The sequence below is a fragment of the Vidua macroura genome, chromosome 1, assembly GCF_024509145.1.
Source record: "Vidua macroura isolate BioBank_ID:100142 chromosome 1, ASM2450914v1, whole genome shotgun sequence".
In the NCBI taxonomy this organism is placed as follows: domain Eukaryota; kingdom Metazoa; phylum Chordata; class Aves; order Passeriformes; family Viduidae; genus Vidua; species Vidua macroura.
In genome coordinates this window covers 42,381,126-42,406,088 of record NC_071571.1, presented here as the reverse complement: position 1 = coordinate 42,406,088, position 24,963 = coordinate 42,381,126, and the positions used below count along the sequence as shown (strand labels likewise).

The 24,963-nt window shown below is 49.5% G+C and overlaps 1 protein-coding gene across 8 annotated transcripts; it reads left to right on the top strand.

The window, feature by feature from the left end:
* Positions 1-223: 223 nt before the first annotated feature.
* Positions 224-24,673, top strand: GASK1A (golgi associated kinase 1A). Of its 8 annotated transcripts, XR_008437284.1 has the most exons (8): positions 224-554; positions 10,770-11,588; positions 15,049-15,171; positions 15,467-15,570; positions 16,127-18,175; positions 23,321-23,401; positions 23,930-24,073; positions 24,181-24,673. XR_008437284.1 is itself a non-coding variant. In XM_053978447.1 (6 exons), the coding sequence occupies exons 1-5, from the start codon at positions 552-554 to the stop codon at positions 23,364-23,366; spliced, it is 1,095 nt and encodes a 364-aa protein (XP_053834422.1). In that variant the 5' UTR covers positions 224-551; the 3' UTR covers positions 23,367-23,401; positions 24,262-24,673. The 8 variants fall into 8 exon arrangements, 3 of the variants coding, with proteins under 3 accessions (XP_053834422.1, XP_053834415.1, XP_053834385.1); XR_008437289.1 differs by lacking the exon at positions 16,127-18,175 and having other exon boundaries at positions 23,967-24,073; XR_008437285.1 differs by lacking the exon at positions 23,321-23,401 and having other exon boundaries at positions 16,127-16,986; positions 23,967-24,073.
* The last annotated feature ends 290 nt before the right edge of the window (positions 24,674-24,963 follow it).

Here is a 24,963-nt window from a genome sequence, read left to right as displayed (position 1 = left end):
CTTGGTATTGAAAAAAAAAAAAAAAAAAAAAAAGCCAGCAAAAAAGCAGCAAGAAGGGCTTTTATTGTGAAAAAGAGACTTTTCAAATGCCTGCTCCCCCCTTCCTAGCCTCTCCACTCCCCTCCTCACAGGGAGGTGGGTCTGGGATGAGGCAGAGTTTGAAAACTCACAGCTGAAGTTTGAAGGGTGTCCTCCCGCCCAGGGGGAAGCGGAGGCGTGTGGCGCCAGGAGCCCAGCAGCCCCTGCAATGCGGGGCTGGGCAGCAGGGACTGTGGGCAGCCCGGAGGGGCACCCCTGGGTGACAGCCCCCGGCTGTGATTGATGGCCGGGGAAAGGAAGCGGGCTGATTAGTTGCTGGATTTTTTTTTTTTTCTTTTTTTTTACCTGCTATTTAAAAAAAAATAAAATTGTATGTTCTGTGTGGGTTCCTGATGTCGTATGGAAGTGCCACAGGCGGCCGGCACCCGACTCAGGAGGTGACCGTGTGCCGTGTCGCCCAGAGGCGGTGAAGCTCATGAGGAGGAGCGCGTCGGCTGCTGCTGCTGCGTGACATGGTAGGATTTAGGGTTTCCTTGCTGAGCTGATGGTGGGAAGCAACGCTGGGTTTGCCCCATGGGATGTGAGGTACAATGGCGTGTCCTGGATGTCTCTTGTGCCGGACCACTCGGAGGGTCAGAGCCGGGTGAGCCAAGCAAGGCAGGAAACTGCTACAGCACTTCTCTGTCCTTAAAAGCATTAGGATGGACCGAGCAGATTGTAAGAATTCGCTAGGGATGCACAGAGCAGATTGTCAGGATGCCCCTGAGGGCAGTGCCTGGGGCTGCTGTGGTGAAAGCACTGCTGTCAGCCAGGGAGGCGATTACACTCCCTCGGCCAAAACCCACCTCTTTTAAGTGGCCAGGTGGCACTGCTTCAGGCAGGAGAGCAGCGTGGCGTGCCGGCAGCCAAGTGCAGATAGAGATCATGACTGAGCCGCTCTGTGCTTTCTGTTTGGTCCTGACAAAGCAAAGCACTTTCATCAAAAAGCCACAAAACTGGCCGATTTGGCAAGGGAGACCTTCACATCCCTCCCAAGAAATGTTCTGCTTCCCCAGCATCAGAAGGTTTATCCACATCTGTAGTGTGCTCCAAACCTTAGGGTGGTGTTTCATGTCATCTAGTTTTAGTGGTCCAGTTTGGAACATCCCTTGGCAAACCCATCTGAAGAAGCATGTGTCAGCTGAGCTGGGATGATCCCCCCATGGCCCATTAGCCCTGCCCCACCAGGGGACAGAGGGGTGTCATGCCAGGGAGTTTGCACTGAGGTGGGGGCTCTGTACCTGCTTCACCACCTCAGCCCTTGCCAAGCTTGTGTTGGGCAGGGATTGCAAATCTATGATGGATGAGCTGAGGAGATGCTTGGTGCTGCTGCCAGAAACTGGTCATTTGTGTCACTGAAGCATTTTTTTGTCCTCGAGAGTGTGCTGATGACTCCGAGCATCTCTGGGGACAATGCTGCTGTGCCAGCCTTCACTGGAGTGTGTGTGTGTTTGTGTACAGGGAACACTAGTGTCATCCTTTACGCTTTCCACCCTACAGTTTGCGTAGGCTGCTTTGGGTTTCTTAATTAATGAACTTCAGCAGCAGGACAAAATTACAAGACTGGGGCTCATGTCACCCATTTTGGGTTTGGAGATAACGCCTCCCTGTCAAAGGGAAAAACAAGGCAACTCTCCCCATACCAGCCTTTTGTCTGCAGTAACATTTTTCTGTACAAGCCTTCACTATGAAGCATTTCAAAGCCAGATACCTGGTGTGGTCTCCCATGTGAGAGCAGGGTATTCACTTTTTGCCAGGGTTTCCATTTTGCCTTGGCAAAGTAAGGTCTGTTTCTGCAGTTCTTTCCCTTTTGTGAGCTCCTGCATTGACTGCTTTGATTTTGCCTATAATCTGGGTTTGCTCTGGGCACCTGTAGGCAGGGCAGTGGTGGTCATGAGGAATAAATCCAGGCTATGCCCCCAGCTGATCATCTTGTTGCTTCATTTGCAGCAAAACCCCAAACAAAATGCTCGAGATGATTTTTGACTCCTTTCAAAATCACCAGGAGGGTGCCCCCTTGCAGAAAGGTGGAGGGATGCCAGCTGTGAGCTCCCGTGTTGGTATGGAGAGCACACTTGCAGCCGGCTTCTTGTTGGATCCAGCTGCCGCTCATGCCCGACCTGCCTCAGCAGAGAGTGCTGGGGGATGACTGCATTACAGAAACATCTTCTTTCTTCTGGCTTCAAAATCTGCCAGAGAGTAGTTTCCAGTTGCTGTTGTTTGCCTGGTATGAGGCACTCTAAATACAAGGGGCTGATTACACTGTGTTAATCCTTTGGCATAGATTCCAAATGCCTCAATTACCCCTTCTTTTCCAATGCTCAGTAACTCCAGTCCACCTGCAGCTACTTGCCTTGCCCTGAAGGAAAAGCCCCTTTTCTGTGAGCCTGGCTGCACCAATGCTCATAACACGTTTGCCCTGCTTGCTCACCCCATGGATTTTGCTAGGTGAAGAAGCAGGCTGGGAGGGGGTGGCTGCCAGCAGGCTTTGCCCAGGATGGGATCTGTGGGACACAGGCAACATTCAGAGCCAAGTGGCAAGCAGTTTTCTTCCCCTTTTTTTCTCTTTTAGATGTAAAGGCTTAACAGGAGGAAAATAGGATTGCCTTTCCGCAGCTGAGGCTGGGGCTGGTATGAACAATTCTGTTTTGAAGAAAGCCCACAGGGCTGAAAGGCTCCGCTGTCCTCCTCCTTCTCCCTCCCCTTTGGAATCCCACGAATGCACTTTTCTGCTCTCCAGGAAGGGAAAAACCTGACAGTCAGCTCAGGGAAACCCAACTGTCTGACTTGGGCAACCTCCACTGAAACTCCAGCAAGGGAATCCAGTGTTACTCCTTGCCAATACCCCAAAGAGGCTTTTGTGAGCCCCCACTGGGCACCAAGCAAGCATTCCTGTTCCCTGGTGCTGGTCCACCAGTTAGAAAAAAAAAGTGAAAATAAGTGGATCAAAATACCTCCTCCACAAAATATAGAAAAAACATTACCCCTGATAAAATAAAACAAAACCAAATGCCAAAATGTGTGAGAGTTTTAGCAGCATTCCAGGCATTCACAAGCAGGATTGGCGAACTCATCATGAGCAGGAGGAAATAAAATGTGATTTTATTGTAATGTATTCCTCCCCATATTAAATACAGCCCAGAACACATTGCAAAAGGGACATGGCTTTCCAGCACCTCTGCTCTTTGCCTCTGTTGTGTGTGGAGGAGCTGCAGCAGCACAGCCTCTCCAGGGATGCCAAACCAGAGCTGGTGAGCAGCCCAGAGGTGCAGCAAGAGAAACTATCGGGGCGAGGGGAGTTGTGAGGAAGGGAGTCCATGGCTCCCAGATTCCAGTTCTTACATCCCTGGGTTTGGACATCCCAAAGAAGTCAGCTCCTAACCTATGGTCTGTGGCTGGAACCTGCTGAGGAGCAGGACTCTCAGTTCCAGAATGCCACAGGAACAAAGCGTATTCTTCTTCCCCAGAAGTAACTCAGGGCTGGGGGCAGTCTGTGTGTGGGACTTGAAGGGAAGGAGTCCAGCCCACAGCCCACAGGAGGCTGCTGCCCTCCTCCAAAGCATCCCCTGTACAACCCTCAGAAACAAAGGCAAGACTGTTCAAAATGAGTGGGGCATGAGGCGCAGATGTTGCACAAAGGCAAGCCACATCTGTTTCACTGGTGAAGGGGCCCCCTACTTGCTGCTTCAGCAAGCAGATGGGAAAGCTGCTCTGAAAACTTACAGAGCTGAGTGCAACAGGCTGGCCGGGAAACTGGGACGAGGGGAGGGGGAAAAGGGAAACCTGGCAGGAGCCTGCACGGCAGTGGTAAGGTGAGGGAGCAACAGCCTCCCAAAACTGCTGCTTTCCCTCCTTGACGTCCCTGCCAGGAATCTCTAGGTTGTGCTGCTCTCATGTAAGTGTGAGGGTTAGGGGAATGAGCAGAGGGAGAGGAGGGAAGATGAGGACCTCCCTTGTTCCCTGAGGATAGTAGGACAGTCATGCATTCAGGGCTGCCCAAGTCCTCACTGTCCCCTGTGAACACAGGATGCTGTTTCAGGTCCTCAATGATCTGGATGATTTGGGTGCAGGTTGATATCACCTTCAGTGGTGAAAAGTAAGGGGGATGTTTGCACATGCAAATGACAGCAGACCTGTGCATCTCAGTGATGTGTTCTGAAAGACCTCCATCAATCTCCTGGGAGATGTATCTCCAAGAAGTAGAAGATCCAGCTAAGTGCAAGAGTCTGCAGTAAAAACCCTGACTCTGAACTTAAATAGGAGAAAGATAAGGCATCTGAAAGCTTTTACTTTGCTTACTTTAAGCAGAAGTGTCGCATTCTGGAGAGTGTTTATTTTTGTGGTGCTTTGTGTTGACTTCTGGGATTAAACCAGAGTGGTCCTGAGCTTCATGGTATGTAGCACCAGGATGAAAAACTCCCTGTCCATCCCACACAAATCTGAGTATTAACTGTCTGCAAGCTGAGATTTACACAGTGGGAGTGAGTAGAATTATGAATTTTTCCTTTTGCTCAGTGAAAATCCCATGATTTTGGGGTACAGACAATGTCATCACAGGACAAGCAAGTCCCTGCCGGTACCCTGCAGGGCTTTAGTCCACACCAGGTGCAGGACAAGGTGTGTGTCCCCTCTGGGCCCCCCCAGGCAGGAGTCCTGACCTTGAGTGCATCAGCTGCACCCCACGGTGTGGTGTCCTCCAGACAGGTGCTGGCCATCTGTTTCCTTCAAGGTGTGTCCTCTGTCTCCTACTCCAGGTCTTCCTTTTTCAGAGATCTTGAACAGGAAATTTGGGTTGCTGGGAGTCTTGCCACTCTTGTAAACTACTCCTGGAGCGGGCAAGGAGTTTACAAGCCTGTGTATCTGCTGTACTTCTTTGGCACAGAAGGGAGCAGACAGTGCAATGGGAATAGCACTGTTAAACAGAGCAGTTTGCAGCTGTGGCTGAAGATTTCATTTAAAACAGTCCTTTGGATGATGGATGTGCAAGAAGAAGCTTTGCTTAGCCTATGTCTGTGCAGAGAAGAACCTCCAGGGCAAGGAGCCTCCCAAAAACTGGAAATAGTCACTTTGGGTGGGAGGTTTAGAGCAAGAAACAGGACATTTTATCCCTGGTAAGCAAAAAGCTCAAGGAGCTGATGCAGGGTCTGGAGCCATGGACATGCCAGGTTATTACTAGAGAGACGCTGTGCTGCTTGAAGGTTTCCAGGTTTTTGTAATTTGCTGCCCCAAGGCTGTAGCGATAACTGGGAAGAACTGTGAAGGCAACATTATTTGAGAAGTTAAAGGTGGTGTGTTGGCACCATCCCTTTGAAGTCAGTGCTCAGACTGAGCAGGGCCAACACTGTTTGATCCATTTATGCTGCTGCCAGAGTGCTGCCCTCTGCTAGTGCAAAGCATGCTTGTCTTGCGCTTAGGCTATAAATGATCCCAGAAACGTTGCAGACTATCCAAAATTTAGCAAAGTACAGCATGTTTTAAGGTTTCATCCCAGGCAATTTAACTCGGTCATTTTCTGGTTTGGTTTTGGACATGTTGGTGGGGAGGTTTGTGTGTCAGCCTGAGGACTTTGCTGACTCTGCAGGGAAGAACCCAGCACCATGTGGTGATGTGTCACATTTCCATCTCCCCAGCTTCAGCTGACCCAATATTTCCTGTGACTCTGTTTCATAGGCTTTATGGGAGCAGTCCCCTTTTCCACCTTCTCAGTGCCTGGCTTGAGCTTTCCAAGCCACTTGTTTGGAAGTGGGGCTGGAGGAACACCTTGAGCAGAAGGGCATGGCCTACCTGCCATATCCCTGTCCTGGAGCCAAGCAGGATGGTCTTCAGGGTGTCTGTAGAGTGCCGAAATGTAGTGGGGTCATGGATCACCCCTCTGGAAGGGCATTTTTGAGGAAGAAAACTTTCATCTCTGGAGGGAAAAATCCCAGACACAAAGCTGGTGTGGGTCTGATAGGAATTGTAGCCACTTTGATGGATCATGAGGTGGGATGAAAGGCTGTCTTATTCTTCATGCCCCATGGCTATGTGAGTGCAGGCGAGTGTTGGTGGAGCTGTTCCCGTGTGCTGGGGGAGCACAGCAGACCTGCCCTCCTGGGGAGCCACTCTGAGCCAGAGCTACCTTTGGGACTGGCAATCATCATTTAATAGCTGTCTTTAAATTCCCACTCTGCCAGCCATCTATCTTCCCTGAGCAGGATAATATAAGGAGGCATTTATGCGCTTGAATGATGGGCCACGGACGCTGCCAAGCATTTCCTTCTCCTCAGACTTGCCCGGAGTCACTCTGGGGATGAAGAGGTCCTCTGCATGGTTATAGGTCTCCAGCCCACATGCCATGTCCTTAACAAACCAAGAAAACCTCCTGCACAATATGAAAAGGAAAAGGCTGATCCTCTGGCTGATCCCAGATCTGATTGATGTGCCCACTCTCCCATCGCGCTGGGAGCTGCTGTGAGCACCATGTGTGGTTGCAAGGCTCTGGAGACTTTCCCAGAGGTGGGGGGCAGGCAGAGGAGGCTTCCCACTTGTTTTTCAAGCAGTCTTTGTTAAAATTGGTCACGGCAGGCTGCACCTCCTGCTGCCCAGGCGGTTTTGCGGTTCATTGGGCGGGCAGCGAGCGCGGAGCTGAGAGGGTGAGCACAGCCCTGTGTGTTGCACCCCTCTGTGTGCACCCAGATAAATGCACGGGCCTGCCTTTAACCTGCTCATCGGCAGATTGCCTTTGGCAAAGTCCTCTGAGCTTGGGAGTCAAAGGCAGGCAGGTGGCCAAGAGTGATGTGGCTGTTGCTGAGCCATCCTGGCTCCTTTGGGCACCTCTTTGGGACATTGGGATTTACTGCTGAAGGTGTCTTGCAGTGCCAGTGCAGGGGCAGGAGGACTCCTAAATGCCAGAGGAAAGCAGGAATCAATCCAGTTTTCAACAGCCACGTATTTCCATGGCATCTTTCTAGTCTCAGGGCTGTTTCTTACATTCTTGGATAATGAAGTTTGGGATTTGTTTTTCTTTTCTTTCAAGCACGACAAAGCCAATTTGATGCACTTTGAAAAGAAATTGAAAACAGACTTCTCTGCTTCAAATTCTGCCAAGGTTCAAGCATCCTGGGAATACAATGTCAAGGATAACCCTCCCCCACCTCACCCCCAACTAGACTTAGAAAGTTTTATCTCCTAGCATTAAAAGCTACACAGCTCTCCACTGTGCATTCAGAGCCTGGGCTGTGCTGTATGTCCCTCTGATGAGTGAGAATATATATTATTTACTTATTGGCATCCTGGAACAAGTAGTACCTCTAAGCCTTTTTATGGATTTTGCCTGCTGGGCAAAGGACCTAATTTCTGGCAAAGACATGCTGTACTGTCAGTATGTCAGCCTGGCAAAGCAGAGCTGTACGTATGGTTTGCATTTTGGGCTGAATCAAAGCCACAGCTTAAACTGCAGCATTTTTTTACAGCATGGGCTCAGAGAAAGACTCTTTGGAAAAGTATTTACCCAGGGCTTGTAAATACAGTATTATTTCTGCAATGCTTTATCAGCTAGGTTATTATTAAATTTGCAATATCAACCGTCAGAAATAACACAGAGACTATACTTGCATCTTTTTTGTTTCTTTTTGTTGTTGATGTGGCAGGGAAACCCTGAACAGTGCTGGGGAAGGGAGCCTGCACTGGCCCTTGCCCAACTTCACAGCCCAGGGTTTTGAGTTTAGGGTGGGAAAGCAATGGGGCTTTAACTTGTGATGCCCAAACCCGAGTTCACTGACAAGGAAGACAAAGTGGGTTTGGACAATAATGATTCCTTAACCACTTGGACTGTAAACTGACTTGACATTAAAAACCCAGCAATTGTTGCCATCCATTTGGCATACCCTGTTCTCTGGCTTTGGGTTAAAAAGGATTTTTCCTGCAGTGCTTTGAAGGTTCTCCATGTGGCTCCCACATGCATTCTCACCCCAGGATACTGGAAGTTTTGGCAGACAGGATTTTTAAATACCCAGAGATGGTATAAGCAACCAGAGGGTTATTATCAGCTGGATAACGAAAACAATCTTCCTGAAAATACTCTGGGCTGAAGAAAAGGGTTACGGGGGTTTTTGGTGAGAGTGGAATGGGCTGTGTCTCTCCAGAAGGGTGGGACAGGGGAGGTGCTGGGAAAGCATGCCCAAGAAAGCACAGATTGGGAAGGGACTTGGCTCAATGCAGATGGGAATACTGAGATTTACAGTTAGCCCTATCCTTTGGGATTGATTCCATAGATATCACTGCTGTTAATTCAGCATATTTGAGGCCAGAGGAACAGATTGTGAGGCACTTACAGTGATGATTTGAAAGGAGTGTGGATGTCAGGATACCAGAATCAGCCCTTTATATGCTACAGAGTAGTTTTACTGTGGTTAAACTAGGATTTAGACATTGCACCTCCCCTAAACTCTTGCTCAGGAGACCAGACGTGGATTGCAGGTGTTTGGGAAAGAATGTGTGTCTGCACTCTGCAGAATTTGCTTGAAATCTGGGGCATGAAGGTTTTGAGTAGCTGAGCTTGGGTGTTGCCTGTGTCACTTGGCATTGGCTGTGGTTCCACAGCAAATCTTTATCCCATCCAAGTAGGAGAGAGATGGGATCACAACCAGCTGCCTGACAGAAGTCCTGCTGCCCCTCAGGGTGCTTAGGGGTGCTCACACTCATCCCCTCCCCAAGACAATGATCTAACCGATGATTTAACTATGCAGTTTGATGCCTGGGACAGTTAATGCCAAGCCTTGAATAACCCTGCTGGTGATCTAGGACAGGACATCCCTCTCTGAACAGTCTCACCCTGGACTAGGTCCTTTCCACTCTGGGAAGAGATAAAGCAGAGGTCCCCTGGCAGGTCCCAAAGACCTGTACTAGGCAGCCCCTGGTTCCTGGCAGAGGCTGGTCTGAAAAAAAGCATTTGGCCCAGCAGATATATTTTCCTGCACTACATTGTGTTTCTGGGAGAGAAGCAATTAAGTGAGAGCTATAAAGCTGAATCACTCCAAGTGCACCATCAATAGCTCTTATAAACTGCATTAAATCTGCTCAGTCCTGGAAAGGGGGGCATGGAAGGAACACCTCCTGTGGCTGGGGCCAGCGAGTCGGTGGCTCCTCTTACCCACCTCAGCTGATGTAGTGTCTTTGCAAGGGATGTGGCTTCTCACCAGGGGGCTGTCTGAAGCAGTCTCCTCAAGCTGAGGACATGAAACCTGATGGATTTTAGGATAGTGCTGTGTCAGCTCATAAGCTCATGCACTGGGGTTGCCTGGGGCAGCTGCTCATGGGGCATGAGTCGTGCTGGTGATGGGTCCTGTGGTCAGTGGGAGCCCGTGCCCCTAAAAGCCCCATGGCTGGAAATGCTTTTGCTTGCCCAGCTGCTTTCTGGAAGTAATTCTATCTGCTGGCTCTCACCTCCCCAGCTTTTTAGCTCTTTTTTTCAAGCTTTTCCTCTTACAAACAGTCTCTTATCCCTTCTTTGGCAATATATTGTCCTGCTGTGTCTGCCATGGATATGCTTGTGCTTCCAAAATAAATAATTGGAGAAAAATGTATCCACTTGACCATCGCCTTGACTTCCAATGTGGGTTTGAGCTGCTTGGAAATGCCTGTTGAAAGCAGAGAAACGGCGCCAAGGTGCTTTTTGTGCCTCCAGCCTCCTGAAGTGTGTGAGGCTGCCCTCACAAGTGTGTGAGGCTGTCCATTCCTGAGTGAATGAGGCATGGGTGCAGCGTGGTCCAGGGACTGGATTGGCTTGGAGAATGTCTGCCATCTGCCAGGGATGGGGCCTCCACAGCTTATCTGAGCAACCTGAGCAACCTGTTCCTATGCCTCAACACTCTCACAGTTAAGAATTTTTTCCTAATATCTAATCTGAACTTTTCCGTTTAAAGTCCTTTTCCCTTGTCCTGTCACTCCACATCCTTATAAAAAATTCCTCTCCAGCTCTCTTGTGGGCCCCTTTAGGCACAGGAAGGTGCTGTAAATTCTCCCCAGAGCCTTCTCCAGTCTGAATAACCCCGGTTCTCTCAGCCTGTCTTCATAGAGAGGTGTTCCAACCCTCCAGGAGTTTGCACCTTTTTTTTAAAACACAGCCAGTCACAGGTCCTGACTGACACTTGGAGCTACCTTGCTTTTGCCAGATACAGCAATGGCAGAGATGCCAGAGCTCCAGAGGTCTTGTCTCAGCACACTTTGAGATATCCAAGTTATGGGTTCAGTATGCAACCAGAATAGGAACCAGTGAGGGTGCTCAGAGTAAGGTCTGAAAAATAAAACCTCTTAGAAACTGGAAAGAGTTCACATCTAGACAGGAATTTACTCTGGGTTGGTTTTTGGGTTTTTGTTTTTTGGGTTTTGGGTTTTTTTTTTTCATTTCTTGCATCTTTAAAGTGAAATACTTGACCATGAAAAATTCATTGCCCATAAGGTCATCCTGTACCTCAGCACTGCGGATATGGCAACCTCTGAGTGGGGAGCGAGTCCTTGCTCTGATTTGCTTCTGAAGGGACTGCAGCTAATTTCTGGCACAAATCATGGCACCAGCCATAACCCTCCTGCCACAGTGGGGTACCTCTTGCAGGGATCACAGAAGCAGAGGGGCTGGTTCTCTAAAGCAAACCCTGCCAAGGGCTCTGCCTGCAGCAACACTCCAGCATCATTTCACCTTTCTGTCCCCGCAGGCCCAGCGACCATGGCGAAGGACGGGGATGAAGCCCCCAGCCCCAGCAGCTGTCGGGGTGCTGCTGGCCCTGGCCCTGCTGGCTCTCATCCACCTGCCCCCACCACCAGGCCACTCCCTGCTCCCGCTGCCGGCCTCGTCCCCCCCAGGGCCCCCGAGGGAGGTGGCTGCCCCCCTGTCTGGAGGACAAGCCTACAGAAGAAGGCTCCCCATGCCTCGCACTCACCTGCAGCAGCGCCCTGGCCGGAGCAGGAGGCGGAGGGGGCTGGAGAGGGACACTCCCCCTTGGCTCTCTGCTGATGACCTCCAGAAGATGTGGCTGCTGTCCAGTGGGCAGGTGGTCTCCAAAACCCGTGTCCCTGCCCACGGGCAAATCATGCGAGTGAGGCTGCGTGCCGTGGGGGGTGCCAAGGGAGATGCCAAGGGGGATGTCTTGCCAGCCAGCCCGGAAGGAGACTGCCAGGATGGGCGCTGTGGGCTCATCAAGCGCCCTGGGGACTTGTACGAGGTGCTGGCCTTCCACCTGGACAGGGTGCTGGGGCTGAACCGCAGCCTGCCTGCCGTGGCCCGGCGCTTCACCAGCCGCCTCCTGCCCTACAGCTACACCGACGGCGCCCTGCGCCCCATCATCTGGTGGGCTCCTGACCTCCAGCACCTGGAGGATGCCAACAATGACCAGAACTCCTGTGCCCTGGGATGGCTGCAGTACCAGGAGATGCTGCAGCCCCACAGACCAATGCTGGTGGCCAGGGACACTCCCTGCTCCAGCATCCCACACAGCGAGTGGAGCCGCCTGGCCCTCTTTGACTTTCTTCTCCAGGTAGGGCTGTGGTGATTGAAGCCACCTGTCCCATCAGCTGTGGCACGCGCGTTCCCCTGCACCTGCACCTATATTGTCTGACCACGGTCTCCTGCTGCTCTGTGGGGTCACATCAGCTGTGGTTTCTTGGGATGTATTTTCACTCTTCAGCTGATGGGGAGCAGCAGAACTTTGTGCAGAAGCACTTTGGCCTGAGTATGGTCCATGTTTGGGACTTGCAGGGGAAACACAGGCAGGTTGTGCTGAGTCTGTTCTCGTGTGGGTGATCTTTCTGCTGTTCATTTTGTGCTGGCAGAGGCTAAAAGAGACATCCCTAGGGTATCCCTAGGGATAAGCAGCATATCTTGCACCAGCCCCATCACATCCAATCTCAGGGATGTGCTGTTGGCATTGAAAATACGGAGCCGTGCCTTGGACAGCACTTCCTCCTCCTCGGCACTAATAGCACTTAATCTTCTGTCTGGAAAATCATACCCTGCTGCTACAAGGGATTACAACGGTATCCCAGAGAGTTATCAAGTCTTGGAGGGCAGCTGTGAGGAGGCAAAAGTGATTTCTGTGGAGAAAAAGAAAGCCTGTTTAGGCATCTGGGGGCTGATTATCAGACAAGAGAAAACTGCCTGAAAGGACAAGTATTAATGCAAATAAAAGAAAAAAGGGAAGAAGGGAAAAAACCCCAAACTACTAAAATGTGTTTTCCTTATTCTCTTTCTTTTTTTTTTTACAACTATAGCTGGCAGAGGTTGAGCAGTTCTGTCTGGGCTTGAAAATATTTTAGCTGAAACAACCAGAGAAATGAGAAGATTAACCAATCCCCTTCCCTTCCCCAGGCCAAAATACTGCTGAGTGCAATGGGAAGGCTGAGACTGCAGGGGAAAGTATCTAGTTCTAAGCAGAGTTCCTCCTCAAGGGCTGAAGCAGTGCAATGATAAATTCAAGGACAATCCACAGGTTTTTCTCAATAATTCTAATGGAATTCTCCCATGCAGAACAAGTCACATACCTTGAGTAAAGAGGATATTATAGAAGTGGAGTAGCATCTTTCAGAAATGGCTTTAGCATCTCACACCCTTGCTGGGGAAGGAGAAGTTGGTGAGATTTGAGCCCTGTTGTACATTGGCATTGAAATCTTGGTAGTTTTTTTCAATTTATCTTAAAATTTGTCTTCTTCTATGTTAATTTCTATTGGTATTTGCCATAAGGGAACCCCCCACTATGTGCAAAGTGTTGGTAGGGGCAAAATGCCAAGCCTGGTAGAAAAGGGGCAGCTGCTGATGGCTTTGTCCTGCACTTAAAGATGGCCAAAACCAAATAAACTCTGCAGCCACATCCCTGCCCTTGGACACCTTCTTCCCAGCCAGGGGGAGAGCAAGGAAAATTTCCCTAGGTGAAGCCGTCCCAGGCTGAATCATAACTGGAAAAACCTATCAGATGCAAGGGGATGCCCCAAGATGGGCATAAGAGGGGCTGAAGGTGAGCTTCTGGTAATGTTTGAGCTTGGATGGGAGAAAGTGTGGCTCATGTATTTGTGTTCTAGCAATAATACCAAAATTCCCATGAATTAGAGCTGTTTAGGCTCTGGAAAGAAGAAATTAATACCAAAAAATCAGGGGAGGGCCAGGGGAGGGAGGGCTTGTCAGCATGTCAGGGCATTCTCAGCACTCCGCAGCCATCTGGTCCCTCTCCTGGGGCTCCACTTGGACACCACATCTGCCTCCACCTCACACCTCTGCGGGTTCAGCACCAATCCACCTTGGTTTCACAGGTGCTTGTGGGCGGATGAGTGGAGCGCTGAGCCTATTTAATGTCTCTGTAAGTTCTCTCAGGTTGTCTTCACCTTCTGTGCAGCCTGCAAAACAGCATAGCAGGTGAGAGAAACTGGCGTGCTGAGCTCTCCAGTAGGCAGACCGAGGAGATGTGTGGAGGAAATGTGATATTTTCTTCTGTTTCCATGTGTTTTGTGACAAGATGCTCGAGCACTTTTTAACCGGAGTGTCTCCCAATGGAGGCATACTGACCTGAGTTCTTCATTAAACCTCAGAAAACAGAGGTTTGAGAAGCTCCAGTGTGGGACTAATCCTTCTTCTCAAAGGGTTATGAATGGAATGGCCATGGAGACCACAATTCGTGTTTCCCTGCAGCATCTCCTCCAGTGCTTGGTCAGCGTTTGGGTTCAGACTGAACTCTGTGGCAAAGCACAGCCTGCAGCTGATAGCTTGTGATAATTACCACGGTGAAGGGAATAGGCAGCCTCAGTGGGTCACTTGGCTTCTGTCTCATTGTCACCTGTAGACCCCTCCTGGATCACCTGAGACATGCTCCAGCCCTCCCAGTGACTCCAGGAGCCTCTCTGCACCCTGAGCCCTGGGCTGGCACCAGCAATGCCGAGCAAATCAGCGAATTGGATGTTTTAATGCCGCAACCAGAAAATATATTTATTTGTAATATATTTATATGTATTTTTTAATATTTCATATATATTTAAAGAAGCATATATATACATGGGTTTTTTTTGTAGATAGGCCTCGAGATCAGGAGGAGGTGAGGCAGCTCCCCTACAGGGTCATGTCAACACACAGCCATGGGGAGGTCTGTTAACAGCCAAGTTCCTGTCTACCCCACAAATCACCCCAGAGGATGTACCAGCTGCTTCTGACGAAGCTGAGGAAGCTCCATAAATACTGAGGCCAGGTCTGGCAGAGGTTTATGTCTTTTAAAAGCCCTTCATCCCTCCAAGGGTGTGGTTGAAGCACTGGAAGTTGTCAAGCAGCTCCAGGGTTTCTGCAGGGAGCTGGGATGGGAAGCAGGAGGTTTGACAGCCTGGACAACATGGAGCCTTAGCAGCACCTGCAAATGATTAAACACAAATGTAGCTGAAACAAGCCACTGTGGCCTAACTTAAATGTCAGGCATGCTCTGCATATTCACAGACCACTTTTTCCCTTGCTGATACTTTTCCATTCATCTTTCCATTGAGAGCTGCTCAGGTTACCATAGGGATGGATGAAAGGTTGCACATGTGACAGGAACCTGATGAAACCATCATACAGAGCACCATGACTTGGAAAAAATAAATTATTTTTGAGGTTTCAGACTCTAGGTTTCCTTGGGTGCTTTGTTGGTTTCTTTTATTCATTTATTCATCATTGTGTACATCTTCATTCAGCAGGAAGTACAACCCATTCAGTCTGTGCAGATAGAGAATGTGGAGGTACCAAGTGTCTGAACTCCATCAGAAAAGCCTGTCACCATCACTTTTGACATCACCTTCTTCATGCCAAAGAGGTTTTGCATGTGTGCTTCCATTCCTCTCACTCACCAGTGTATGCAGCTTTTCCATCGCATGTCTCCTGAGGATGCCTAGAAATTATTCATTTTCCTCTGTACAAGAACAGCTCACAGCAGGACCCCCCTGTTCCAGGCACATGTCCCTGTTAAGGTCCCCAAATGTCTCCTGCAGGTTCATGACCGCCTGGACCGCTACTGCTGTGGGTTTCAGCCTGATCCCTCTGAGCCCTGCGTGGAGGAGATGCTCCACGAGAAGTGCCGGAATCCAGCAGAGCTGGTCCTGGTCCACATCCTGGTATGTCTCCCTGCTGTTCAAGGGCTGCTCTGGGGCTAACATGGAGGTGCCTGGGAGGCACTTGCAGGACTGAGGTGGTCGCAAAGGGAATGTAGGTCCCATGGTGATGCTGGGTCCCTGGTGGGAGGCATGCCCAGGCATGGAGGAACATAGACATTGTCATCTATTTTCCCCCAAATACTCTCAGGCTTTCTTACTGAGAGTAAGAAAGGCTACTTAGGCTACCTAAAAGCAGCCTAAACCCCCTCTGGTGACTCTGCACTGAGTGAACTTTTCCTTGCCACCCTGCTGGCAGGTCCGGAGGAGCGCGCCATCCCGCCTGGTGTTCATCGACAACGCGGGCAGGCCACAGCACCCTGAGGAGAAGCTCAACTTCAGGCTCCTGCAAGGCATAGACAGGTAGGAATGTGCACGTGCTGAGCAAGGGCTGAGCTGGCACACAGGGGATGTCCAGCAGCTGTGTGTGTGCTCACCTTCTTGCTGCTTCTGGCCTCCTTGATGGGGCCAGCCTCTGAAGGGGGATGGATATTCTGGATGTCCCCAGAACAGGGTGGCTGGCTAGGCTCTCAAAAGCATCCCACATGCCCCTGCGCTGAAACTAACTCTTTATTCTGCTCTGGGTGGCTGATGGCAGGCTCCAAAGCCTATTTCCCCTCTTTAACTGGCAGCTGAACAAAAATGATGAATGATCAGGTATTTCAGCATTTCTTGCGCCATTGCCCATGAGGCATTTTGGCATGCTAGAGGCATGATTTGGAATTTGTTTGGGTCTATCCTGCATGCTCACCATGGATAGAGTTTTAAGCAGAAGACTCCTCGTCCTGCGTTCCTCTGGGTAGACATGCATTTCCTCTTGAAGCATCTTTGCTCCAGTGCCCTGCTGCTCCCTCCCTCTCTGCTCAGCTTCCCCTGGATAACCCCTTCTCTCCCTGTCTCTTCTGCTCCTCCACTGCAGCTTCCCAGCAGCGGCAGTGGCCACGCTGCGGTCGGGCAGATTGCAGAGCCTGCTGCTGCAGTCCCTGCGCCTGGACCGGGAGCTCTGGGAGAGCCAGGGGGGCGCCGAGGGGCTGAGACCCCTGCTCCAGACCATTGACAGGCGGGCACAAATCCTCCTCCGCCACATCCAGGAGCACAACCTGACGGTGTTTGAGGACTCGCCGTGCTGAACCGACCTCCGGCTGGCTCACAGTGCCTGCCTTGCTCATCCCAGCAGCCATGGATGTACCTCATGCCCTCAGCATGGACGTTATGAGGCTCCGTGCTGGTGCTTAGCCCTCCACAAGGTGTTTCCCCTCACCTTGTAGGATGACCTGGAGAAGCAGATGGAACCACAGGGAGTAGGAAAGATGGGGAGGAGATGTCTCCTAAGACAACCCACAACTGTTTGAGAAAGGCAACAGTCATCAAGTTATGGTCTCAGCATGGATTTTCAAAGGAAGGGCACATCCATGAGGTTTTCTGGATGCCTTTATGCACACGCACACAAACACACAAACAGCAACTATGAAAACTGGAGTCTTGGACAGTTGAACAGCTGACAGGGACCCTGGAAATAGTTAAAGAAGCAGTGGAAGAAGTCACTGGCAGCCTTTCCATGGCTTGTACTGGGCTTTTTGATGATGCCTTCACTATTTCCAAAACATCCCGGACAGAGAGGCAGGGGGAAAGCAGAGGGGAGCTTTCTAAGTGGATTAAACAAAGACAAGACACTAGAGATGAGCTCTGCCTTTCCCTCTGCAGAAAAGGTGACGTGTGCCTGGGAGACTGTGAGCCACTGCCTGGACCTTGGACCTTGGACTAGGCAGGACCTTGAAGGTCAGCAGCACTGGGCAGCAGCTGCCCTCACATAGCCCATGGTACCATCCCCAGTGAGAGCCATGTGCTGTGTGCCATGTGCCATGATCCATGCATGTGCCTTGGTGGGCCTGGGCTGCTGCCAATGCTCTCAATGTTGATTTGAAGATTTAAATCTCTCGTTCACTCTTTGCCTTCACTGTCAGGGGATTAAAGGCAAAACTACCCCACATCTGAAAAGCACTCCTGGCTGCTCTCCTGGGCATGACTGCATGTAACTCTTCCCCAGGCTTGCAGAAATATGTTTTAACAAAAATGCCAAGCTATTTTAGCAGAAGGCAGTCGAGTGCAAAATGCTTTCTGAGCATGCTGGCACCTCCGGCAGAGCCCATCCTGTCCCTGTCACCCCTCAGGCTCCTTCCCAGAAGCACATTCTGATGAAGCACAGCAGCATCCCAGCTAGGCAGGTCCTCAAGTGTCAGGGCTGAGAGATAATTCAAAATCAAAATGAACAGGAGGAAAAGAGATGCAGGGATGGGGTCCATAACTCCCCACAGTGTGTTTCCCAGCTGAGGCATGCAGTCAGTGTTTGCCTGGAGCAGTCAGTTCCTGGCCTGTGGGTTTATGGTTTGCCACCAGAAGGCTTTTTAAAGGCCTCCATTTCTCCAGCGTTACAGGCAGAGCATTCAGGCACTCCAGTTCACTTGTGCCTTTGGAAAGTCTCAGTGAGACTGGCATGGGTACCCAGCTGCACCATGGCACAGCTGTCCCATTGCAATAGCTTTGGAGAACACAGCCACTCATGCAGTGGGAGAGGAAAAGCTGGGTATGAATACCTTCCCTGCTCCATCCTTCTCAGTACTATGTCAGTTTGAGAATCTGCTCTAACACCCATGCTGATAAGCACAGACAATTACCTTTTCCCCCCTTTTCCCTCTTGCTGAAGAGAGGGTGAAGCGAGATGTGGGTGACATGAATCAACAAGCAAGCACGAGTGCTCTCAGGAATCATCAGCACTCAGCATCACAGGCAGCATCCAAAGTGCCATCAGCTTGTTCCTGGAGTCCTGCCCTCCAATTAGCCAGGGAGGGCCTTTCCCCCAGCACTCTCTCCACCCCATGAATTATCACCCTATTTGCTGTGTCATGAGATGGATCACGGTCATGGAAACACTGCTAAAGCCTGAATCATGAGGATTTATTACTGGGAGGTGAGCTTAACTTGTGAACTTGGAAGAGAACAAAATAACTCATCCTGGGTCCTATGAAAAGCTATACCCAGGCATGGCTGTGTAGGAGTAAAGGATACTAAATGTAACAAAATTAAATCCAAAAATATGCTGGGAAAAACCGTGAGGTAACAAGAGCATTAGATACGACGTATAGCATCAGTCAGAGTCTTGCTTTATCTCATTGAAGTGAGAAATTTCATTAAAGGAGAGGTTTTCATCCCATGTAAGCCAGGTTCTCAGCAAGACTCAAGAGACAGGTGGGGATCTGTGCGGTGGCCATAGCTGTGGACATTGCTGAGCTGGACCAGCAGCTTTTGCCTTGCCTCTGGTTGCATCTGTTCTACCTTAACATTGCACAAGGTAGGGTTTTTTTTTGCATTTCTTTAGTTGTAATGTGAGTTTGCTGGCTAAACACATGTGGGAACATCTGTAAGTAGTTATACATGTGAATAAAAATCCCTCATGATTTAACAAAGAGCCATGTATGGATAAATGAGAGAAGCAAAAGCCAAGATCTTGCTGAGACTGATCATTAATCTTCTTTAATTAGTCCATTTTTCCATGGGCTTGCCTATGTAACCAGCACAGGCTCTGAACTGTGGTCATGGCTGTTCAGAGGGATCCTGTGGCCTGCCTGCGTCAGCCTTTACCATGTCGTCTTGGGTTCGGTTTGCTCCAGCTATCAGTGTGTTGTATTTCCTATGACAAACTTACTGTTATGGTTGTAACTACTTTATAGTTGGAAATACTCCTGTGGGGCCGTGCTTGACAAACTAGATTTCATCTGAGCAGGGATGCTGTTTTACCAAATTTTACCGCACATCAGCACAGATTGTGCTTGGGTGTGGTTGCAAAAAAAGATGGTCCAAGCTGGCTGCAGGATGGCTTTGTCTTTAAGAAGGCAGCAGCAGCAGCAGCCAAACAAGGGAAAAACCAGTGGAGAGACAAGAGCTCCTTGACGGGGGGAATCTCTGCGGCACCCTCCTGCTCACCCTTGGCACCTTGGAATGTGCTCCGAGAACAGCATTTGGAGCACGGGCACACACATCCACGGAGCTCCAGTGGGGGGGAACTGCTTCATTCTGCAGTGATCCAAGTGACACAATCTGTGTTTCTGGCTGGCAGAAAATAGGGCTGGGGGTCAGAAGGCAACGGCCAGATTGGCTCCAGCCTGCTGAGCACACGCACTCATACGCACTGTGTCCGTGTGCTCCTGTTCAGCCTGATCTTCACCCCTCAAAGCTGGTGATCCCTGGCACCCCAGCAGCCTGCTCCAGTGCTTTGCTGGCCTCACTCTCCAAAAACTAAATGCCCATTTACTGCACTTAAGGGCCACTTCTTGAGCTGGACACAGGACACTAAGTAGCCTTTTCTGCAGCACCGCATGGACCTCGCAGAGCAGCCCCAGCACTCACTGAACCTACCCAGTGGCCAGGGGTGACACCAGTGGGGTGGCACTTGGGGGTGAGATGATGAGCCACCCATTTGCTTCCTTCCCCTTAAGGGTGGGTTGTCACAGGTGACTCTCAGAGACCTCACAGGGTGCTCTGCAAAACCCACCCAAACATCCCTGTGCTGCACAAGGGAAGTTGTGGGCTGACTGCTGCCTGAAAGACATGAGCTAGCAAGTATATCCAAATTCATTGTTAAATCTCTGTATATAAAAATAATCTGGCTTTTAGAAAGCAATTTATTTATTCTTTCAGTACTTACTTAAATATTTATGCGAAAAAGGGAAAAAAAGTCTGCTCTGACATAGGATTATTGTTGTAGCAATGGTCTTTGAGATTAATGGAAGTAAATTAGCCTGATGTTTTATTTACATCTAGAAAAGCAATAGATAAACTCTCCTTGTGATGGATTTTCTTCATTATCTGGGTGAACGCCTAAGGTACAGCTCTTAACATTGTTTCTTCCATGTGGTTAGACAAACAGTTTATCAAAAGAGTATAAAATTGTCAGGAAAAGAAGCAGATTAATGGCCAGTAAAGTGAAGATCATTGAATTTATGATATAAGTAGCAGTATCACTGGAGCTCAAGAAATGGCTTATTAGATAAGCACCATGTACACACACAGGGAAGTGCTGAGCCCGCCCTGGATCTGCCGCATTGTCAGCGGCTGCTTCCCAAATCCCAGTGGGGTGGTCTCCACACTGAAGCTTCACCTCCCTCCTCCTTCCCTCCCTTTAGGTTTGGGTTTATTCTGTAACTCTCTTATTTGAGCTTGCAAACATACTATTTCCTCTCAATTAAAAACTCTTAAGATTTCAGAGATAACCTTGTCTTCATATCTGTGCTGATGTAACCATTTCTGCAACTTATTTTGGCAATTTTGGCTGCTTTTACACCAGGGATAATCATGCCTGGTGTAATATCAACACCAATAATGTACAGGTCCTATGATTCTTTGTAAAAAATCCCCCAGCATTAGCAGCTTATGGATCCCATATGGCTCCTGCAGCAATTACCGCTGCAAGGATGATTACCTGCCAGATAAGGCAAATGGAAGAAAGGAGACAGGGAACCTGGGAGAAACAAAACATTCCTGGGGATGGCAGAGGGGCTGTGTTTGTGGGTTCTCGAGGTCTCTGCCCTGCCAGACATGGGCTCAAGTTTTCAAGCTTCAGAAGAGGGATTTTGGGTACATTGATGACTAAAAACGATGAATTTAACTGGTGCCATGAATCTTGGTGTCCAAGTGCTGTCTCCAGCAGGTGGCATTGGCCCGACAGGCTGTCTTTTCCCAGGGCTTGCCAAGAGCATCTTAAAAGTTTAATCTCTGGACTGGCAGATTTCAGGCTGCTAAAGCATCATTAAGTCCCTAATTCCTTTTCCGCTTAATCTGCCCAGCTGTACTTTAGATGTCTTCACCAGCACCACCTTTTCTCCCCCCATTACTCTCTTTCCTACAAAAATCTACATTTATGAAAGCATGGCATTACTTCATGTTGCAAGCAAGACAGAGCAAGCGGCTGCTTGAAGAATGAAATGCCACAGCACCCAGGGCTCTTCCCACCCTAGTGTGGACCCAAATGTGGACCCAGGTGCACAGCATCCAGAGAATTTTTGGATTAAAGATCTCAAATGGTGGTCAAGATCAGGAGTTTTTGTCTAGAGCTGTTTTGGATAGCTGCTGCTTTGGTAGGATTGTCTCTGTTCCAGAGACAATAAAAAGTAAAGTTCAGGACATTTTGAATGGGCCCTGCAGCTGTCCCTGGGATGGATTTTAAAAGGATACATCTCCTAGAGCTGTGTGCATCCAACTGGCAGATAACACAAATCCAACCATGCTCTGGGGCTTTGAAATCCACTGGTTTGTAAGCAAGGCAAGACAAAGATGGGAACAGCCTCTCCCAAACAGGAGTAGTTTTCTACCCCCAGACTATCACCATGGCATCCTTGGGAATTTCCCTGGGGTTTTTGCTTCACTCCTGACTGAAGGACCAGCCTCACGTTTCCTCCTCTTCTGAGCTGAGCCAGTTTTTATTCCCCTGGGCCACACCCTGCATCACTAATGCAAGAGGTGATGTGGGTGCAAAGGGGTTTCTTGCATCTGGCACCCTGGGGCCCTCCTGGAACCCCTCCTGGGAACCCCTGCTGCCAGCCACAGGCAGGGTGCTGCTCGTGCCCCTATGCAATGCTGTCCCTCCAACTTCTGACCCTGGCTTGGGTTTGGATACCACATGAGCTTTCTCTCCCCTCCTCAGCCCCTGCCCAAGTTCCGGATAAGGCAGTTGGACTCACCATTTTACTTTCTTTTGGGATAGGAGGCTGTTGTTGGTGATGCCTCTGCATCACCAGGCAGAAGGGAGGCTCATGTGGCAGGAGAGGCAAAGACTGAGACATCAGCTCTTGCTTGAAACATCTGTTTCAACCTGTGAGTTGTCTTGCCAGTACCAGGAACTAATATGTCAGTCTGCAGAGGTATTAACGCAGCAAATGGGCTGCCTGGCCTTTCCCTGGCCTCCAGCTGTCTGGAGGAGGCAGCATGTGGTGATGCCTTCAGGAAGCACCTGAAAGGGGTGAGTGAAGATTTTTTTCCCACTAGGTGCTCAGCTCTGGGAAAGCAAAGAGAAATTCTCTGTAGATAATGGTTCAGTCCTGTCCCCAGTCAAGCCAGATGAATATGGTGGGGTTTCAAACCAGGTACAGGGAGGAGCCCAAGGAAAACCTGAGTCCTGACCCTGCATAGAAATGGAACAGGATGTGCCCATGCAGGGGTATTTCCCTGGCAAGAGGTAAGCATGACTCCATGGTGCTTCTGGCCAGGCTCTCTGCTTGAGCAGGTGTGGTACCACCTCTTCCAGTCCTGCTTTTTAGTGAATTTTGCTCCCTTGGATGTTTGGCCATATCTAAGCAGGGATGTAGTTTTTACTGGGGACAAGGCGAGTGGATAGAGTGGTGCAGGCTACACTGTAAATGTTGCCATATTTTTGCATGTATTTGGTTTTAATTTCCCATTCTGGGCATCTAAGAAAGCTTGGAGTAAGCAAAGCGTGTTACATCCCAGGGCTCTTTATGTACATAAACAATTGGAGGTTTATTGCCTTGACCTTCCCTGGAACAAGTTCTTGGCTCCTCTAAGTTAAATCTTGGGGGAAAAAAAAAAGGATCTAATAAGCTGAGCTGCAGATTTGGGCTTCTAGGAAGCACATCTAGGTGCCAACAAGAAACCAGGAGGCTGAGGTTTGCCACAATTGGGACAAATCTTTTTAAATGGCTTTTGTTCAGTTCACCGGGGTCTGCCAGCTCTGCTCCTTGCCAACAGTAAATAGTCTGGGAGCAGGGAATTGGTGATTGTATTTAAGGCAATTCAGCATGGTTTTACTTGATTTGGAGTGGGGGGAGAGGCGGCACAACATCTATGCACAGAATGGACAGGTTAGGTTTATTGTCTGAGCATGAATCATGGCATCACGTGGAAAGAGCCATAATTAGATGTTCAGAAAGAGTTCATCCTGCCCATTTGAGTTGAAGTTGTAAACTAAGAGGGCAGAGATCAAAGGCTTCCACCGAAGGCCAGAGCAATTTGCTGAGGAGCTTAACTGAAGGTTAAGTGCCCGTGTGGGGGCATCAAATCATCTGCTGCCTCTTCCTTGCCTTTGTTTTTACTCTTCTTCCAGAAACAGGAAACAACCAGTGTGTGGGAGATATCTCTACTTCAGCTGAGCATGACCTTTTCAAGCCTGATCACAGTTCAAGAGGTGGGGAAAAAAGCTCCAAAAAGGCACAGCCGTGCTTCTGTGGTGACAGTCCCTGGGTGGGCAACGTGGTTTCACTTCCTGGGGCTCCACTCCAGCCTGGCCCCAGGCTGTGCAGAAGGAAAATCTGCTCAGTCCTTCCCTGCCTCTTCCTCCTGGTGATGCTTTTGCACTCGCCCTTCTAAAAGATCTCATCTTCCTGAGGCATTTTGGTTGCTCTAGGTAGATGCTGCCCTTTTCTGCCTGCAGCATTATCCCTGCCCTACCCCTGCCTGCTGGAGCTGCCTCTTGCACGCTCCACGAAGCAGCCAGGCACTGTCCTCTGTTTTAATTGCTTTTGCCCACCTCCTGGCTTGCCCTCACATTAGCTTTAGGGGATGTGGGGCAGGGAAAGGGCATGGAAAAAGGGAACATTTGGGTGTTGAGAGGCAGGGGAAGGTGGGTAACAAGGTACCTGCTGGCTTGGTGGGACCAGATGTGTCAGTGCAGGCACCAGCATAGATATGGACAATATTTTCTCTGTCTTTGCAGAGCTATGGCCTTGAAGTTTGCCTCTTTTATTCTGTAGGGACCACTGACTGCAGAAAACAGATGCCATCTGTCCACCGTGCCTTGTAAATCAGATTTTAATCATCTCAGGGAGAGGTCTGTCTCCAGCTGAGTGCTGCAAACCAGGTCTGCAGGAGTTACTCTGCAAAATTTACATTTCTGAGATAGGTTAGTGATTAGGGCTCCAGTTTCATGCCAGGGAGGCTGAAATCAAATTTCTTCCCCTCTCACAGATTTCCTGGCTGTGGGTGGAAAACAGCTTAGGCCATGCCTGAATTGATCAGGTAAGTGCAGGTCTGTTTCTCACCTCCCAGCTGACCTCCCTCCCCAGCATGATGACTCTGCAGTGTATCTGCATCCAGCGTGGGCAGAGAGGCTCCCATAATGAAGGACACCACTGAGTCAGGACCAAGAGAGACACCTCCAAGATCCAGTTTTGCTCCATGAAAACTGAAGCCACAGATTGCAGAGATGCTGGTGTTGGAGTTGCTGTCTCCTCCAGTATTGCCTGAGTCCCAGCAGCTACAGGCTTGCCTGGTGGATAACACGTTTGTTCCAAGGGCTGCTGCAGTAGGTTGCAGTGGGCAGTGGGGGAGAGAGCCAGGGAGGGAAATGGCACAAGATTTGACTCTGTCTGGTCTTGTACAGCCCTTACACAGGTCTGTAAGGCAAACTGTGTGTTCCTACAACAATAAAAGTGCGCTGCTGAGGATGGTCACAAGCACAGGTGAACTGTCCTTGTCCCTTTTTTCAAATCATTATGTATTGCAAAATCATTGCAGGTATTACAGGGAGGCTGCAAAGCAACCTCTTTGTGAGTAAAGAATCAATAATTTGTTTTCTTCTTCCTTTTATGAAAACAATACCATAAAATCATGTTGGTTTATTAAAAAGGCAATACTCTCCAAGCACAAATAGCAAGGCTGATCACAGCCTGTCCATGGGGAGATACAGCTCTTTTGTGCACAGCCTCTGTGGACTTATTTTACAAAAAAGAGCTTAGCAAAGCCTCTAAA

Excerpts from the sequence above, each read along its gene's own strand:
- GASK1A (XM_053978410.1), top strand. Across the intron at positions 15,172-15,466 it reads TGGTCCTGGTCCACATCCTG|GTCCGGAGGAGCGCGCCATC; the intron begins GTATGTCTCCCT and ends CCCTGCTGGCAG. Across the intron at positions 15,571-16,126 it reads CTCCTGCAAGGCATAGACAG|CTTCCCAGCAGCGGCAGTGG; the intron begins GTAGGAATGTGC and ends CCTCCACTGCAG.